Genomic DNA, 19,317 nt, shown 5'->3' with positions numbered 1-19,317 from the left:
CACTAAAAACACACATGAGTAAAACTATCATCTCTTTATAACTCTCACAATTCTAGGAAGAGAACTACAGTACTTTAGCTTGTACCGGCGCATTTTTTACAGATCACCTGAGTTCGAAGAAGGCGTTCCCCAACCCTTTGCTACAAGATTGATAAACCCCACTTTCCGTAGTCCTCCCTGTCTCGCCGCGAGGCTTGCTGGGAGTGGTAGTTCTCAGGCTTGGCACCTCCAGCGGGTGCATCGGCGCGCGTCCGGCTGCCGAACTACAAAGGGTGGTGCTCAAAAATGCGAGGTTCTTCCGCCTTGTTTTTTTCCTCCCCGCCTGTGCGCCCGCCCCAGTTATCATGGCGGCTCCCTTGGCCCTGGTGCTGTTGGTGGCAGTGACCGTGCGGGCGGCCTTGTTCCGCTCCAGTCTGGCCGAGTTCATTTCTGAGCGAGTGGAAGTGGTGTCCCCACTGAGCTCTTGGAAGAGAGGTGAGGCCACCCGCCTGAGTAGGCGGTCAGGCCCGGCCCGCGCTGTCCTGGCCTCTGTGAATGGGAGGCGGGCGAAGTGGCCACAAGCGCGCTGTTTTCAGGGAACCGACTCGCTCACGGAGGTTCTCGGACACCTGCGGTCGGAGCTGTGGAGCGGAGGGGGCGTGAAGGAAGTGTTGTAAGGTTTTGGGTCCTGGAGGCCTGACCACCTGAAGGGTGGGTATATGAGGGGGCGTGTCCCGCTCTGTTTTGAGCCCAGGAGTGATTCGTGGAAGGGCTGGTATAAAGGGTGTTTGGTTGAGTGGGATTTGTGAAGAGCATCGTGTTTGGCGAGCCTTGATCCATGGGGTAGCGAGTGAGGTGTGAGGGGGCCAGGAATGAGGGGACCATTCTCCTCTTAGCGAGATGAATATCTATGAATGTGCTTAGTCGTTCCTGCGAAGTCTAGGACTTGCAGTGCAGTTTTTCTTACTGTGATTTTTTATTTCAAGTTCTTCATGACACATTCTTTTATGGTAGCTCCTACAATGAGACACTCGGGCTGAAGGGCCTGTAGTTTTGTAGGAAAGACCAAAATACTTAATAACTTAATAAAAACGTAGTTTCTATTTCTACCCAGTTCTTTCCTTGGTGTTCTGACCCTGAATAAACTACTGCTTCCTTTTCCATTTTCCTAAGGACAGAGGATTTAAACTGACTCTTGAAAGATTTAGGTTTGGGAAAGGAGACTAGAGAAAAGGGGAGTTCCAGGTCACAGAAGTCAAACAGGGTCAAGAAATGTTTAAGGAAGCCAGGTGTGGTGGCACATACCTGTAATCCTACCACTTGAGAGGCTGAGGCAGAAGAATTCAATTACTATTGAATAAGTATGGAAAAAAAGCATAAAGTCTTTTTTATAGGATAAGCAGGTTGAAGCAAGACTATCTCAAAAATAAAATGAAAAGGGCCTAGGATAAACCTCAGTAGTAGAGCACTTGCACAGCATGATGAGGCCCTGGCCTTAATTTCCAGTACCACGTAACAACACCAACAACAAATTGGCCTTTATAACTGGATAGATCTGGTCCAAGCATAGATCTGATCGGGCCTTGCTGGATCCAGAGACTCAGTGATCTAATTCTTGGCATTTGTTGCATTCAAGCAGGTTCTCCCCAGATATGAACAAGAATGACCAACACTAGCCTCTAATTTTTATATTCTCTTGGTTTTGCGCATCCAGTGAAAAGTGCGCTTTCATCAGCACAGCAAAAGCCCTGGAATCAAGTCACATTGAACTGATATGAGTCATATAGCTATTCTTCAATCAGTTGCTATGATCAACCTGATTGATATGTCTACCTCTTTGGAGAGGGTCAGCCTCATGCAAAACATGACAAGGGAAATACCCCATAAGGAAAACCAGGGTACTATTGTCAGAACAGGGGAAAATTGATACTGGGAAGATAAAAATAACGTAGCTGCTACAATAGGAGAGAGTCCTTTCTGTGTCACCAATTTCTGCAAACCCACATCCTCACCAGCATTTATTGCTTTCATATGTGTGTGCGTGGTGGGGGAGGGGTAGCACTAGAGATTTGCACTGAGCTACAGTCCCAGCTTTTTAAAATTGCTAAATTGCCCAGGCTGAGCTTGAACTTGAAATTCTCCTGCCTCAGCATCCTAGAGTGCTGGGATTATAGGTGTACACCACCATGCCTGGTTGCTTTCCATGTTCTTGATGATAGCCATTCTGACTGGGATAAGATGGAATCTTAGAAGGGTCGGGGATGTAGCTCAGTGATGCAGCGCCAGCGCAAGGTCCTGAGTTCAATCCCTGGTACTGGAAAAAAAAAGATGGAATCTCAGAGTTGTTTTGATTTGCATTTCCCTAATAGCTGAAGATGATGAACATTTTTTCATGTACTTATTGAACATTTGTACTTTGTCTTTCGACAAAGTATCTGATAGGAAAAAAGGAGGAAAAAAAAAAGCTACGAGCTCAACAGGACAGGTTTATTTCAGAACAAATCTGAGACTTCCCTGGTACTTAGACTGGCAATTCTCATATAGGCTATAAGGCCCTTTATAGGGTCATGAGCATAAAGACAGGTTGTGAAAGGATAAGATCAAAATGAGACTTTTAAAGGGGAGAGTTCAGTGAAAAGGAGTTGTGGCTACCTGTCAGGGACAAGGCTTGAGAAAATACAGGGACTGGTTGCTGCTTGTCAGGACCAGGACTGAAAAATGATGGGAGTTATAGGCTGTAACCATGGTTACTGGGCCTTATGAACCCACATTATATATCTTTAGCAGGTGTAAAATCATAGCAGAATGGAAGAGGCTTAAAGTGGCCTCTGGTCAGCCTAGGATGGTGGTCAGATTCCTTCAGTGTCTATTTAGTTCATTTACCCACTTTTTGATTGGGTTATTTGTTTTGAGGTGGGATATGTATTTTTTTTAGTTCTTTATATAGCCTAGATATTAGTCCTCTACCAGAAGAGTAGCTGGCAAAACTTTTCCATTCTGTAGCTTGTCTTTTCATTCTGTTGATTGTTCCCTTTGCTGTGAAGAGGTTTTTAATTTGATGTGGTCTCATTTCTTCATTCTTGATATTTTCTATACTATTAGAGTTCTGTTCAGGAATTCCTTCCTGTGCCTGTGGCTTCAAGTGCTTCTCCTGTTATCTTCCATTAGTTTCAAGTTTCTGTTTTTAATGTAGATCTTTAGCCTATTTTGATTTGTTTTTATTTCTAACAGGGTAGCATCTAGTTTCAATCTTCTGCACATGGGTAAGCAGTTTTCCTGGCACCATTTGTTAGAGAGGCTATCTTTTCTCTAATGTATGTTTTTGATCCTTTTGTCTAGAATAAGATGACTGAAAGTGTATGTATTTGTTTTCATGTCTTCTGTTCTATTCCAGTGGTCTACATGTCAGTTTTTGTGCCAGAACCATTGTTTTTGTTAGTATAACTTTGTTATATAACTTGAAATTCAATATTATGATGCCTCTGCTTTACTCTTTTTTGCTCAGAATTGTTTTGGCTATTCTGAGTCTCTTCTGGTTCCATATGAATTTTTTTTTTTTTTTTTTTTTAGTTTCGTGAAGAATGTTGTTGGTATTTTAATAGGGATTGCATTAAATCTGTAGATTGCATTTGGTAATATGGCCATTTTAATTGTATTAATTCAGATCCAAGAACAAAAGATGTCTTTCCATTTTCTACTGTCCTCTTCAATTTTTCTTCAGAGTTTGGTAGTTTTCATTATAGAGTTCTTTCACCTTGGTAGGTTCATTCCTAGGTATTTAAATTTTTTTTTTGTTTTCCTTTTCTTTGAAGCTGTCATAAATGGAATTGTTGAGGGTTGGCATGGTGGTGCACGCCTCTAATCCCAGCACTGGGGAGGCTGAGTCAGGAGGATCTATGAGAGTTTGAGGCCAGCCTGGAAGTGAGTTCAAAGCCTGTCTGAACTATACAGTGAGACCCCGTTTCAAAAAAACTTAAAAAAAAAATAAATGGAATTGTTTTCCTGGTTTCTTTCTTGGTGGGTTCATTATTGGTGAATGGGAATGCTGTTGATTTTTGTTTGTTGATTTTGTATCTTGAAAATTAGGAATCTGTAGGCAGGCTGCTCCACTAGAGTTCATTATATTCCATCTTGTTTAGAAATCTGCCAGGAATACTATTGGAACCTTTTTGTCATATTTTTGTCTTTCCTCAGCCTTTGACCTAATGATTAGGAATTAATATGAATCTAGCTTCCTGAGTTCAGGGTAGAATCCAAGCTATTAGTGCTTAACTAGAAATTCACCTCTATTTAGCCAGGTATGGTGGGACATGCTGCTAATCCCAGCACTTGGATCACCTTGAGTTCTAGGCCAGCCTAGACTACCTATTGAGTTCAAGGCCAGCCTGAACTACATAGCAAGATTGTCTTTAAAAAAAATAAAAAATAAAAAATAATTCACCTCTAATGCAACGAAGCCAAGGTCAGGAGGAACACTTCTGATATCACTATCTCAAGCCAAAACAAAACTCCTTCTTTATTAAACAAGATAGTCAGTAAACCACATATAGCACTGGGTTGAACAATGAATTGTAATGGGAACACTCTTGTAATCATCAACATGAAGAATGAGACTTTTGCCACTCCATTGAGTGGCACTCTTCCCTAGGTGCCATCTCAGTCATAGCCTCCTCACTGTCCTCATGGGTAACTGTTAGCCTGACTTTCATAGTAATGACATCCTGGAATGTTTTTAAGTTTTATTAACCAAAATGAGTATCTCTAAACGCCATTACTTAATCTTGCCTTTAAAAACTGTGTGTTTCACAAGTCTCTCTTAATCTCTAAGGTCTTCATCTGACCTTTTACTTTTGTTAGTATTTATCTGAAGAATCTAGATCACATTACCTGTAGAGTCCCCCAAGGTTTGAAATGCTTTATTAAAAAAAAAAAAAAAAAATATATATATATATATATACACACACACACACCCGCACACACACATATATATGAGAATAGCTAGTGACAATTAATGAGCTCTTTATTCACCTATTGTAAAATATTAAATGATAATAATCCTATGAAATTGCTGTTCAGTTACTTTGATTTTTATTTATATTTATTTTTTATTTAATTTGGAAGATACTCCAGGAAAAAGAATGGTGTAAATCAATGGCTTGTTTGGGTTTTCTTAATTGAGTTTTTTTTTTTTCTCTCAGTAGGATTTTTGTTAAACTGACTTTAAAATGTTTCTAGTGTATAATTGGGACATTGTTAATATGTATTAGAATTTGACAGCTCTGATTATTCTTTTAAACATAGAGTAGATTCACTTTATTCATTTATGTATTTTGACAGGGTCTTGCTGTGTCACTAAGTTGTCCAGACTAGGCTCAAATTTGTAATCCTCCTGCCTCAGCTTCCCAGAGTGTTAGGTTTACAGATGTGCACTTCCACATCTGGCTGACACACCGATACATTCTAAAGAGGATTTTGGTACACTTAGAGCTCAGATATCCCCAGATGCACTGTAGACGATGCCAAAGTTTTCATTCTTGTACTCACACAAAGACAGTGTAAGAAATTTATCATAGGGTCAGGAATTTAGCTCAGTGGGTCTGCCGCCTACCTTGCAAGTGCAAGGTCCTGAGTTCGATTCCTGGTACCAAAAAAAAGAAGAAGAAGAAATTTATCATAAAACTAAATGTATTAAATTAAAAATATTCTGAGTTTATGCTCTTTCTATACATTTTAATGTTATGGCAAATGGTAGTTTTTGTTTGTTTGTTTAAACAGGGCCTCACTGTGTAGTCCTTAGCTGTGTAGCACAGGGACTGCATAGCTACAAAGTCTTGCTATGTAGCACAGGCTGGCCTTGAACTTGCAGCAATCTTCTTGCCTCAGCCTCCTGAGCGCTGGGAATGTTTTTTAAAAGTGTTTTTTACATGAAGTTGACCATTTCTCTATATTGCCAATTACTGTATCTATGAAGCAGTATGATACTATATTTAATCAAGATAGCAGAACTGCGTACAATTGTAATCTCAATGCATGGGAGGCTGAGGCAGGAGGATCACTGAGTTCAAGGCCAGTGTGGACTACATAGTGAGTTCAAGGGTAGCGTGAACTACATAGTGAGACCCTGTCTCAAAAAACAAAAAAAAGGTAGCAGAGCCACATTCTAGGCACTTGGCAGACAATAAGTTAACAAATTTACTGATGTATAACATCTAGCAAAATGTCTGAGTCAAATTACATTTAGACAATTGTCTAAAAGTGTCCTTCAGTCTGTCCTCTAGCTACATAGTTGAAAATCTCCCTTTGTATTAAACCAGAATTAGTGATGTTTCGGGACAGTCTCGTATTTGTCCTCTAAAGAGTTGCTTTTACTGCTGTGGTGAGATGCTGTTGATTTAGGTTGAGGGCTGCCTTGTGAGGCGGACTGATGAATCATCTCTGGGGTCTTCAGTAAAGCTGTGGAGGGCCTAATAGCCTTGTACGCTCAGTACGCTCTTTATGCAACTCCTTGAGGGACTTTTTCTGGTCCTAGAATAAAAGACCAGTTACAATCATCTTGAGCAACAGGCTTTGTTTTTACTTTATGGCCACTATGAATTGTGTAACTGCTTAGATTGCCTTCTTTAAGGCTGGTTAATAAATTTAAGCTATATTTATGACTCACTCATTACAAATATATAGACTTTTTTGGAACCAACTTTGTAACTTTGATTTTTTTTTTCATCTCTTTATTTTTGAACAAGTAATTTAGTCACATGGTTCAAAAGGCCTTATATGATTAGAATTTTTTTTTTTTTTTTTTTTTTTTGGTACTGGGGATTGAACTCAGGACCTTGTGCACCACTGAGCTAAATCCCTGGCCCTTCTTTCCTTTTTTTGAGATGGCTATCTTTCTATGATTGTTGCCCAGAGTGCTTTTTTTAAAGACTTTTTTAGTTGCATTTTTGTTTTTTTTGCTTTTTTAGTTGCTGTGTAGTTCATGCTGACCTTGAATTTGAGGCAATCCCCCCCACCTCCCCACCCCCATCTCGTTTTTATTTATTTGAGACAGGGTTACACTGTGTAGCCCAGGCTGGCCTTGAACTCACATTCCTCCTGCCTCAACCTCCAGAATGCTGGGATTACTGGCCTGCCCTACTGTTCCCAGCTGTCCAGGTTGGTCTTGGCTCCTGGACTCAGGTGATCCTCTGGCCTCAGCTTCCTGAGTACAGAGACAACAGGTGCCCGCCACTGCACCTGGCTTTACCACTTTCTTACAGCCACTCAATTTCATTCACTGGAGGTAACCATTGTTATCAGTTTATGTATCCTTCTGAGGTATCTTATACATTTACAAGGATATATATTTCATAGGTTTTTATAGCTCCATTTTAGGCTTTTTCATATCCTCCACTTTTGAAAATGTTTTAAAAAAATAATTATACACATATCATATACATACATGTGTCATATACACACATGTGTAAATACCGAATAGTTTCTCTAGTGTGAGAAACTGAAAGTGTAAATAAGGAATAAAAGGTATAATAGATAATGTGAAATAGGAAGAAAAGGGGCAAAGGGGAAGGGGAAATGGGAGGGAAGGGGAAAGGAAAGAAGGGAATGGAATTAATATGAGAAAATGAAAAAATGGAAACAAAGACTTTGTTAGTAGGGAGGGATGGAGGGGTAGAAGGGAGGGCAGGGGAAGGGGGAAAAAATAAGAACTAAGAGAGTATGTAAAGGTGCATATCTCCAGTGATGAATGTCATTATATTGTACACCTAAAATGCACCAGTAAAAGGATATACAAAAAAAAAAAAGTATCGCCTCAATGTGGATCCATTTAGCTATAAATGTCTCTAATTTCTCATTTTTTATGGCTGAGTAGTACTCCATTTTATAAAAAACCCCACATTTTCTTTATCCAGTCTCCAGTTGATGGGCATTTGGGCTGCTTCCAAGTTTTAGCTATTACAGATTTTGCTGCTGTGAACATGGGTACACATATATCACTGTGGTATGATTCTTTTAATTCTTTGGGGAAGATACCCAGCAGAGAAATAACAGGGTCAAATGGGACTTCCAGTCCTAGTTCTTTGAGGTATCTCCATACTGATTTCCACAGTGGTTGCACCAGTCTACACTCCCACCAGCAGTGGAACAGGGTTCCTCTTTCCCCACAGCCCCGCCAGCATTTGTTATTGGTTGATTTCATGATAGCAGGCATTCTTTCTGGAGTGAGGTGGAATCTCAGCATTGTTTTCATTTGCATCTCTCGAATGACCAGTGATGTTGAACATTTTTTCGTGTATTTATTTGCTGTTGCTACTTCTTCATCTGAGAAATGTCTGTTCATTTCAGCTGCCCATTTTTGGATTGGGTCTTTAAATTTGGGAGGTCTGATTTTTTTAAGTTCTTTATAGATTCTAGATAGTAGACCTTTGTTTGAGGAACAGCAGGTGAAGATTTTTTCCCACATTGTGGGTTGTCTCTTCACAGTGCTGGTGGTTTCTCTTGCTGTGCAGAAGCTTTTTAATAAGAAGAGATCCCACTTGTTGATTTTGCTAGTTCATGGGCAACTGAGATTTTGTTTAAAAAATCTTTTCCTACACCAGTGTCTTCAAGAGTTCTGTACCAGGTGATTCAGAGTTTCTATTTTAATATTTAGATCCTTAATCCATTTTGATTTTAGTTTAGTGCGTGGTGAGAGATATAGGTCTAGTTTTAATCTTTGGCAAGTTGAAACCCAATTTTTCCAGTGCCATTTATTAAAGAGGCTATCTTACCTCCAGTGAGGGTGTTTGGCTCCTTTATCGAAGATGATATGACTGAGTGTGTCTGGAGTTGTTTTGGCGTCTTCTAATCTGTTCCATTGGTCCTCAGGTCTGTTTCATTGCCAGTACCATGCTGTTTTTATCACAGTAGCTTTGTAGTATTGTTTGAAGTTGGGCATTGTGATACCCCCTGCCATATCTCTGTTGCCTAGAATTGCTTTTGCTATTCTAGGTCTCTTCTTGTTCCAAATGAATTTTTGGATTGTTTTCTCAAGGTCCGTGAAGTATGCTGCTGGAATTTCAATTGGGATTGCATTGAATCTATATAGCAGTTTTGGAAGTATGACCATTTTCACTATATTAATCCTTCCTACCTAGAAGCAGGGGATGTCTGTCCATTTTCTGTTATCATCTTCAATCTCTCTTTTCAGAGTGCTATAGTTTTCAGAGAAGAGGTCTTTGATTTCTTTTGTTAGGTTGACTCCTAGCTATTTCATTTTTTTGGATGTTATTGTAAAAGGAATTGTTTGCCCTATTTCTTTCCCAGTGAGTCTGTTTTTCGTGTAAAGGAAAGCTATTGATTTTTGTGTGTTGACTTGTATCCAGCTACTCTACTAAATTTGGTTATTAAGTCTAGAAGACTTTTGGTGGAGTTCTTGGGGACTTTGATATAGAGTATCATGTCATCTGCAAATAATGACAGTTTGACTTCTTCATTTCCTATCTTTATTCCTTTTATTTCTTTCTCTTGTCTAATTGCCGTGGCTAATGTTTCTAAAACTGTTCTGAACAAGAGTGGTGATAGTGGACAACCTTGTCTTGTTCCTGATTTGAGTGTGAAGGATTTCAGTTTTTGACCGTTTAGTATGATATTGGCTGTTGGTTTTTCATAGATGGCTTCTATCAGTTTGAGGTAGAGACCATCTGTTCCAATTTTTTGTAGGGTTTTTATCATAAATGCATGTTGGATTTTGTCAAATGCTTTTTCTGTGTCTATGGAGATAATCATATGGTTTTTGTCCTTGGCTCTATTGATATAGTGTATTACATTAATTGATTTTCGTATATTGAACCATCCGTGCATCCCTGGGATGAATCCCACTTGATCAGGGTGTATGATCTTCTTGATGATCTTCTGGATTCTATTCGCCAGTATCTTATGAAGGATTTTTGCATCTGTGTTCATTAGTGAGATTGGCCTATAGTTCTCTTTTTCAGGTGGGTCTTTCTCTGCTTTGAGGATCAAGGTGATGCTTGCTTCCAGGAATGAATTTGAGAGTATTGCTTGCTTCCCTTTCAATTTCATTGAGTTTAAACAGTAGTGGCAGTAGTTCCTCTCTAAATGTCTTGTAGAATTCAGCAGTGAAGCCATCAGGACCCGGGCTTTTCTTAGTTGGTAAGTTTTTAATTACGTTTTCAATTTCATTGATTGATATTGGGTTGTTTAGAATTTTTAGGTCTTTGTTCAGCTTTGGTAATTCATACGTATCTAGGAATCTGTCCATTTCTTCTGTGTTGTCCATCTTATTGGCGTATAGGTTCTGGAAGTAGGTATTGATGATCCTCTGGATTTCTGCTGTGTCTGTTGTAATTTCACCCTTTTCATTCCTAACTGCATGGATTTGGGCCTTTTTTTTTTTTTTTTTCGGTACCGGAGATCGAACTCAGGTCCTTGTGCTTGCAAGGCGGGCGGCAGAACCACTGAGCTAAATCCCGGGTCCAAGCCTTTTCTTTCCTTTTTCTGATCAGGTTGGCTAAGGATTTGTCAATTTTGTTTATTCTTTCGAAGAACCAACTCTTGACTTCATCAATTTTTTGTATCATTCTCTTAGTCTCCATTGAATTGATTTCTGCTCTGATCTTTATAATTTCCTCCCTTGTGTGAGCTTTGAATTTGTCCTGCTCTTCTTTTTCTGGAAGCTTGAGGTTCAGCATCAGGTTGTTTAATTGGGCTCACTCTGTTTCCCTAATATGTGTATTCACTGCTATGAATTTCCCTCGTAAGACTGATTTCACTGTGTCCCATAGATTCTGATATGTTGTATTGTCATTGTCATTTAATTGAAGGAACTGTCTGATTTCTTCTTTAATTTCCTCTGTGACCCATTGGTTATTCAGAAGTGTGTTGTTCAATTTCCATGTGTTTATGTAATTTTTGTGGTTTCTTTTGCTATTGATCTCCAATTTCATCACACTATGGTCTGATAATATACAGTGGTTAACTTCAATTCCTTTGCCCTTACTTAAACGTGTTCTATGAGTGAGTATGTGGTCTATTTTGGAGAACGACCCGTGTGCAGCTGAAAAGAATGTGTATTCTGATTTTGTGGGATGGGACACTCTGTAAACATCTCTTAAGTTCATTTGTTCAAGAGTTCGATTGAGTTCTAGTATTTCATTACTTATTTTTTGTCTAGTTGATCTATCTATTTGTGACAGTGGGGTATTGAGGTCCCCCAGTACTATTGTATTAGTGCATATATGACTTTTCATGTCCGTTAGTATTTGTTTTATATAGTTGGGTGCACTAGTGTTTGGTGCATAGATATTTATGATTGTCATCTCTTCCTGTTGGATTGTTCGCTTTACAAGGATGTAGTGTCCTTTTTGTCTCTCTTAATCAGATTTGGTTTGAAATCCACTTGATCTGCAAATAGGATAGCTACTTCTGCTTTTTTTCGGGTTCCTGTTGCATGGAGTATTGTTTTCCACCCTTTAACTTTTAGTCTATGAGTTTCTTTTTAAATTAAATATGTTTCTTGTATGCAGCATATTGTTGGATTTTGCTTCTTGACCCATTGTGCCAGTCTATTTCTTTTGATTGGTGAATTGAGACCATTAACATTGATGGTTATAACTGATACGTATTGACTCATCATTGTCATGACTTTTTCTTTTTGTTGGATTCTCCCCCTTTACATTTAATTTCTTGTTGTACCCAATGGATTCATGCTGCTGTGCTTCCTGTGGTTGTGATCCTCATTGTCTGTTCCTAGCATATTATCTAAAAATTTTTGGAGTGCCGGTTTGGTATTCATGAAGTTCCTAAGGTGCTCTTTGTGATGAAAGTATCTTATTTCTCCATCAATTTTGAAAGATAGCTTTGCAGGGTACATCAATCTGTGTTGGGGGCTGTTTTCCTTTAGGGTTTGGAATACATCACTCCAAGCCCTTCTTACCTTGAGGGTTTGCTTTGAAAAGTCTGCTGTGATTCTGATGGGCTTTCCTTTGTATGTGATTTGTTTCTTTTCTCTAACTGCTTGTAGAACTTTGTTCTTCTGTTGGGTTTCTGGAATCTTAACAACTATATGCCTATGTGTAGATATTTTTGATCAAGGCTATTTGGAGTCCTATGTGCCTCACTTATCTGTATGTCAAGTTCTTTTCCCTGCTTCGGAAGTTTCCTGCCATTACTTCTGTGAAGAGATTTTTTATGTCATCTGCCCTCTCTCCTGTTTCTTCGTTGACTCCAGTGAGTCTTATGTTATTCTTCTTTGTATCATCTAACAGCTGCTGGATTGATTTCTCATGTTCCCTTACAATTTTGAAGCAATTTTTCTTTTCCTGGTCACTAATTGTAATCTTATCTTCTAAATCTGAAATTCTGTCCTCACATTGGCTCATTCTGTTGTGTAGAGTTTCAATGGAGTTTTAATCTCCTGGATATCTGTTTGTACCTGTTTTATGGATTCTATTTATTTCCTCTGTTGGGATTCCATCATGTTCCTCAGCTCCTCTACTTTTTTATCTGTGTCCTCTCTAGATTTATTAATCATGTCTTGCACTATGGGCACAATCTCTGCTGTTATGTGAGAAATTATTTCTGATTTCATTTTTGCCAGATCCTCTTTTTTGCCAGTTCAGGGAGTCCAGGTGGTTGAGTATCAGAGTGTTCCATCTCGTTTCCCTTTGGGGTTGCTGTAGGTGATCTGGAAGTCTGGTTTTGAGACTTGCTTACGTGTCTTCTCATTTCGATGGGGGGGGGGGTGTGCTGTTGGCACCTGTGTGGCTCACCTCCTCTGAGCTGTGAGCAGTGGAATGGCAGCCCCTTCCTCTGCGCTGGGAGTGGTGGAATGGTGGCCCTGAAGCCCCTTCCTCTGGGCTGCGAGTGGTGGAACAGCAGCTTGGAAGTCCTTTCCTCTGGGCTTCCATATATTTTTCATTGATAACATTCATTATCTCAAATAATTGAATGAATGCTTATACAAATTTAAAATAAAATTATAACATATCTTACATATTTTATATGTTGGGTTATGATCTGGTTTTCATTTAAGAATATTTCAAGCTGGGCATGGTGATGCACACCTGTAATCCCAGTACTCTGGGAATCTGAAATAAGAAGATTGCAAGTTTCATCCAACCTGGCCAACTTAGCAATTTAGTGAGACCCTGTCTCAAAATTTAAAAAAAAAAAGTATTTAGGAAAGGGTGGATAGGGAAGCCCAGGGTGAAGACCATAGGTTCTGTCTCCACTAACACACACACATTTCATAGCTTTTCTTCAGTAAATATAGATCTGTAGTATGGTTTTATATTTTAAGTACCCCCCCCCCCCCGCCCCACGCCACCACATTACTGGACATTGAGCTTAGGGCCTTCACACTGAGCTACATCCCTAGCCCTTTTAAAATTTTTTTTTTACTTTTAAAATTTTTAGGCAGGGTCTCACTAAATTGCCCAATCTGGGCTCAAATTTGTGATCCTCCTGCCTCAGCCTGCCAGGGTGCTGGCATCACAGGCATATACCCCATGTCCAGCTAAAATTTAACTCTTAATTTTGAAGTAATTTTTAGATTTTCAAAAAAGTTGCAAAAATAGTGTATACAGTTCCAGTTTGCCATTCACTTGGCTTCTTCCAGTGCTTGCTTCCTAACGTTCTTTAACATTAAAGTACATGACCTAAACCAGAGAATGGACACTGATTCAATACTGTTAACCAAGGTACAGACCTAAATAGAATTTTGCCACTTCCCCACTAATGTTCTTTTTCTGGTGTAATATCCAGTCTTTGATCTCACTTTGCATTTAGTTGTTTTGTTTCAGAGTCTCTTCCAATCTAGTATACTTCTTCAGGCTTAACATTTTTAGGAATACTGGCTGGTTATTTGGACTCTCAGTTTGGATTTGCCTGATGTTTTCTGATGATTAGATTGAATTTATGCTTTTTTGGCAAGGGTATCACATTTTTGATACAAGGACCACAATAATGTTCTTGTCTCCATGTCTGTTACTCATAGCAGAAGGTACTTGATATTAACATGGTTAACATATTACTGATGATGTTAACTTGGGTCACATGATTAAGGTAGTGAATGGTAGGTTTATTTATGTAAAATTATTATTTTTTGTAGTACTGGGGATTGAACCCAGGGCCTTGTGCATGCTAAGCAAGAGCTCTGCCCCTGGGCTACATCCCCAGCCCTGTAAAATTATTATTTTTCCTCATACAAATATTTTTTCTTCATATATTTTGCCCACTGATTTTAGTATCTGTTGATGATAATTGCCTTTCAGTTATTATTGCCTTCAGTCCACCAAATGCTGATTTTCTGTCCCATCTTTCCACTTTCCATTTAATTTGATACTTAGAATGCTCTACAAGGAGAACTCTTCTTTTTTTTTTTTTTTTTTTCCGGTACTGGGGATCGAACTTGGGTCCTTGCGCTTGTGCAGCAGGCAGCGAAACCAGTGAGCTAAATCCCCAGCCCCTAGAAGAACTCTTTTCTACTTATTTAGTTACTTATAACACGGTATAAAATTTCACCATAAAGTGTTCCATTATAAGCCAGGTGTGGTAGCTCACACCTATAATCCTGACACTCAAGAGGCTGAGGAAGGAGGGGTGCCCTAAATTCGAGGGCAGCCTCGATACATAGTGAGTTCAAGGGCAGCCTGAACTACATAGGACACACTATCTCAAGCAACAGCAAAAACAAAAGGGTTCTGTTATATATGGATACATATATTATAACTTATTCAAATAATTCTCCATTAATGGGCATTGGGATTATTTCCAGATTTTCACTGTCCTTAGTATGCCTCTTTGGGCACTTATCCAGTTGTTTCCTTGGACTGCGTTCACGCTCTCCCCTGGCAAAAAACAAAACAAAACAAAACTATCATTTTAGATGTCAGGTATAGTGGTGCATGCCTGTAATCCCACCACTCAGGAGGCTGAGACAGGAAGATCACTGCAAATTCAAGGCCAGCCTAGGCTAAGTCGTGAGTTCAAGACTACTACATGGTGAGACCGTATCTCAAAAAAATAAAGCAAAACAAAAAACTAAAAGGAAAAATAAAAACCATTATTTTAGGATCAAAAGTCATATAACTAAAAATACATATTGCTGTGTAGAAAATTTAATACAAAGGTAAGAAACAGCATATGAGAGTGACTGCCCATTTCCTCACTCTATAAGCAACGACAGAATATACATAAATGAAACCTTTCTAGGGTAGGTAGACGTTACAAGGAGGTAGAAGTTATTTACAGTTTAACATAAAACTTTCTTGCAGTGAATGGTGCCTCACAATGGAAAGGGTGCTGTGTGTGAGAGTTCCCTCTTCTTGGTAAAGTTCAAATCCAAATTTAAAGCCACTTGTTGAGGATGAGGCAAAAGAGATTAATCTTTGAGGCCCTTCTTGGTTCTGGGAATATGTAACATTTTAGTTGTTACTGTTTTGAGACAAGGTCTTGCTATGTAGTTTAGGCTGACCTTGAATTGGCAATCCTCCTGCCTCATCCTCCCAAGTGTTGGGACTACAGGTGTGCACCACCACACCAGGCTGTAACATTTTAATTTTTGACCATCTGTTGATGTCTCTGAGGTCTGAACTTGAATGTCTTACTTTTCAGTGGTCGAAGGCCTTTCACTGCTGGACTTGGGAGTATCTCCTTATTCTGGAGCAATATTTCATGAAGTAAGTATTCTTTTCTTTTCTGGATACCAAGAGTAGTTTACAGTCACAGATACCAAAGCCTAACCTCAGTTGTTGTTTTTTTTTTTGGTACCAGGGATCGAACTTGGGCTCTTCCGCTTGCGAGGCAGGTGGCGGAATCACTGAGATAAATCCCTGGCCTAACCTCAGTTTTTGTACAGACATTTAAAAAGGTCTAGTTTTAAAAAAAAATGTCTAGTTTTGAAAAACATTTAGAAATAGTCCTCTTTTATATGTCCTCTGCATAAGAAGGAGGTTTCACAATTATAGTGGAAATGATTCAGGATAAGATTGTAACTTGGGGAAACAGATGAGGCTTCTGCAGAAGTGACTATTTTTTTTTTTTTTTTTTTTTTTTGGTACTAGGGATCGAACTCGGGTCCTTGCGCTTGCGAGGCAGGCAGCCAAACCACTGAGCTAAATCCCTGGCCCAAAAGTGACTATTTTTAATGGCAAAGAGATTATAACAGTTCCCAGTCCTGGAATAGGTTGTCTGCTAAGTGGCTTATAATTGGTTCATTGAAACATGCTTTCTTATGAAAATTGTACAGCAATATTGGTTTCTTAGAAAGCCTACCAAAGCTTATTTAACCCATAAAATTAGTTCTTAAGAATAGAAAAAAATACTCATTGTTTTTTTGGTACTGGGGATTGAACTTGGGTCCTTGAGCTTGTGAGGCAGGTGGTGGAACCACTGAACTAAATCCCCGGCCCAAGAACAGAAAAAATACTATTAATTAATTCATCATCATTTCTTGCCCAGGTTATTGCAACAGCTTTCTGACTAGTGTTTCTCATTTCAGTCTTGCTCATTTACTTTTTTTTTTTTTGGTACCAGGTATCGAACTTGGGTCCTTGTGCTTATGCAGCCGGCGGCAAAACCACTGAGCTAAATCCCCAGGTCATTTACTTTTTATTTTGTAGTCATGGCCATTTTTTTAAAACATGAATCTAATTTTGTCACTGTCTTAGTCATTACCTTTGAACACTCAGTGACCTTAGCACGAAGTCTAAATACCTTAGCGGGGCATGCAGAATCCTGCAGACCCTCCTCACAATAGCAACCACATTTCTTTCCAGTCTCTTTTCTATTTTTATTGGTCATATAGCTTGAAAGTACAGATCTTCCAATTTGACAACTTTCCTTATAATTTTTATATTTTCCTCCCTCGTATATACTTTAAGAAAAAAAATTTAAATTTATCTTTTCTGTCTGGTCTTTCAAATGCAATTAATTTGATTCTCATGGAAATAACTGTCTTTTGCATTCCTATCTTAATGTCTTTGTAGTGATGTCTAGTCAAACTGCAATAACAAGAAAAGATAAGAACAACTTGATTTGAAAAAAAAAAAAAGAACAACTTGAGAGTCTTGTAATAGGCACACAGGTCAGTTATTGGGAGCAGAGGTGTTTGGCATGCCAAAGAGCAGCTCAGTAGCTCAGGGCCTGTGCTATGAGCCTTTGGCAGTATGGTTTTTATTTATTTATTTTAATTTTAATTTTTTTTGGTACCGGGGATCGAACTTGGGACCTTGTGCTTGTGAGGCAGGTGCCGGAACCACTGAGCTAAATCCCCAGCTTGGCAATATGTTTTTTTAAACATCTTAAGAACCCCTGAGAGAGTTCTGACATACTTTCATGGCACTGTACTATATTCTCTATTACCTAATTGTCTTTGTTTATGCTGTTGTCTCCTCAGAGAGGGCCATTCTTCCTTCTTTTATAGTTGGCTCTATAGATGTTAGCTGAGGTTTTACCGCCTCTGAAAATCCTTCATCACCTTAGATTAGGTTAGATATTACTCCTTTATCTTCCTAAGAATCTTGTGCTTATCCTTTTTGTGGTTGATATCATATTCTTGAAATTGTCTCTGTACTTATTTTATTGATTATAATATGTACTCTCCTCACAACAGGCACCTTTTCAATAACTTATTCCTAGCCCCTACCTCAGTATCTGTGTTTGCATCCCAACACTATCCACACTTGGCCTTTTCCTTTGTGAGACTTGTTAAGTACTTACCAAATGCCATCTAGTCTGCTAGGTGCTAGGGATACAAAGTAAGGCACAGCCCCTGGCATCATGCTGCTTATATTTCTAAAAGAAACATGTAATAAGTAAAAAAGAAACAGATTTCAGAGAAGAAATCACCAGTGATACATAAGCTCATTTCATGCTAAAGGGGTCAGTTCTTCAGGAGGACATAACAGTCTTAAATGTTTATAAGAGATATTAAAAACATATAAGATAAAGACTTAGACTACAATGAGAAATAGGCAAATGCACAATTATAGTCAGAGATTTCAGTATCTCTCTTTCAATGGCTGATAGAACAAGCAGGTAGAAAATCAGTGAATATATGGGAGACTTGAACAGTGCTGTCAACCACCTTCATTGAATACTTCTTCAGCAATAGAAAAATACATATTCTTTTCAGGTGTACATGGAACATTTGCAAGATAGACCATATTCTGGCCCATAAAACAAGACTGTATACATTTAAAAGGATTCAAATCATATAAAGTATATTCTCTGTCAACAATGGAATTAAAAAATTAGTAACAGAAAGATATCTGGAAAATCCTCAAATATTTGGACGTATTCCCAAGTAACCACTGGATCAAAGAACAAATCAGAAGGGAAATTAGATATCATTTTTAAAGTAATGAAAATGAAAACATAACCTATTGAAATATGTGGGATGTTACTAAAGTAGCACTTAGGGAGAAATTGATGGTATTAAATGCTTATGTTAGAAAATAAGAGGTCTTGTCAATTATTGCTGTTTCTGCATTAAGAAAACAGGAAAAGATAAACTGAAAATAAGCAAAATAGGGGCCGGGGATTTAGCTCAGTGGTTCTGCCACATGCCCCACAAGCACAAGGACCCGAGTTTGATCCCCAGTACCAAAAAAAAAATAATAATAATAATTAATAAAGATCTGAGCAGAAAAAAGATAAACAGAAAAATAAGGTGAACATCACTGAAATAAAGCTAGTTCTTTGGGATGAACAGTAAAATTGAAAGGGGAATGTGGTGGTTATGCTCACTATCTTGATTGTGAAAGTTACCTTGTTATATGAGTTGGTCAAAACTTGTAAACTTATACATGTTAAAATGTGGAGTTACTTTATGCCAGTTACTCTCTATAAAGCTAAAAGGGTTTTTTTGTTGTTGTTTTTTTTTTTGGTACGGGGATCAAACTTGGGTCCTTGCGCTTGTGCAGCAGGCAGCGAAACCGCTGAGCTAAATCCCCGGCCCCTATAAAGCTAAAATTTTCATTTTTATTTTTTTATTCTTTTTTTGGTACCGGGGATCGAACTCAGGTCCTTGCACTTGCACAGCAGGTGGCGAATATAAAGCTAAAGTTTTAAAAAATGTGATTTCAATTAAGAGTAAGTAGATTTAGAAAAATCTGGATAAAAGGATAATGAGTGATGGTCATGTATGTGGCTAGTGTGTTCAGAGAAAGTGCGATGAAGAAGTGAAATTTGAGTAAGATCTAAATGAAGTTAGGAGCCAGGTCATACAGGACTTTTTGTAAACATAGATGGGCAAGAGTTTGGGTTTTATTTGTAGTGTGATAGGAAGATAACTGGAGACTTTTAAATTAGGAGATAAATGATCATATTTATAATTTA

At 38.6% G+C, this 19,317-nt stretch overlaps 1 protein-coding gene across 18 annotated transcripts in view; it reads left to right on the top strand.

Moving 5' to 3' along the window:
- Positions 1 to 309: 309 nt before the first annotated feature.
- Pigu (phosphatidylinositol glycan anchor biosynthesis class U) overlaps positions 310 to 19,317 on the top strand; it is a 153,785-nt gene continuing 134,777 nt past the window's right edge. For 6 of the 18 annotated variants that reach the window (XR_015442013.1, XM_087188890.1, XM_021246948.2 and 3 more), the window contains exons 1-3: positions 310 to 474; positions 15,592 to 15,656; positions 16,513 to 16,575. Coding sequence is in view for 15 of the 18 variants with exons in the window: in XM_087188890.1 (XP_087045016.1) it covers positions 345 to 474; positions 15,592 to 15,656; positions 16,513 to 16,575 (258 nt within the window). In the remaining 3 variants the exon portion in view is untranslated. The other 12 variants (XM_087188895.1, XM_021246951.2, XM_021246950.2 and 9 more) reach the window with 5 other exon arrangements.

This window comes from Heterocephalus glaber, unplaced genomic scaffold (assembly GCF_053883595.1).
Source record: "Heterocephalus glaber isolate CG9 unplaced genomic scaffold, H.glaber_assembly_v1.0 deba00001532, whole genome shotgun sequence".
In the NCBI taxonomy this organism is placed as follows: domain Eukaryota; kingdom Metazoa; phylum Chordata; class Mammalia; order Rodentia; family Bathyergidae; genus Heterocephalus; species Heterocephalus glaber.
The sequence above is the reverse complement of the archived record's forward strand: the minus strand, read 5'-3'. Positions and strand labels throughout refer to the sequence as shown.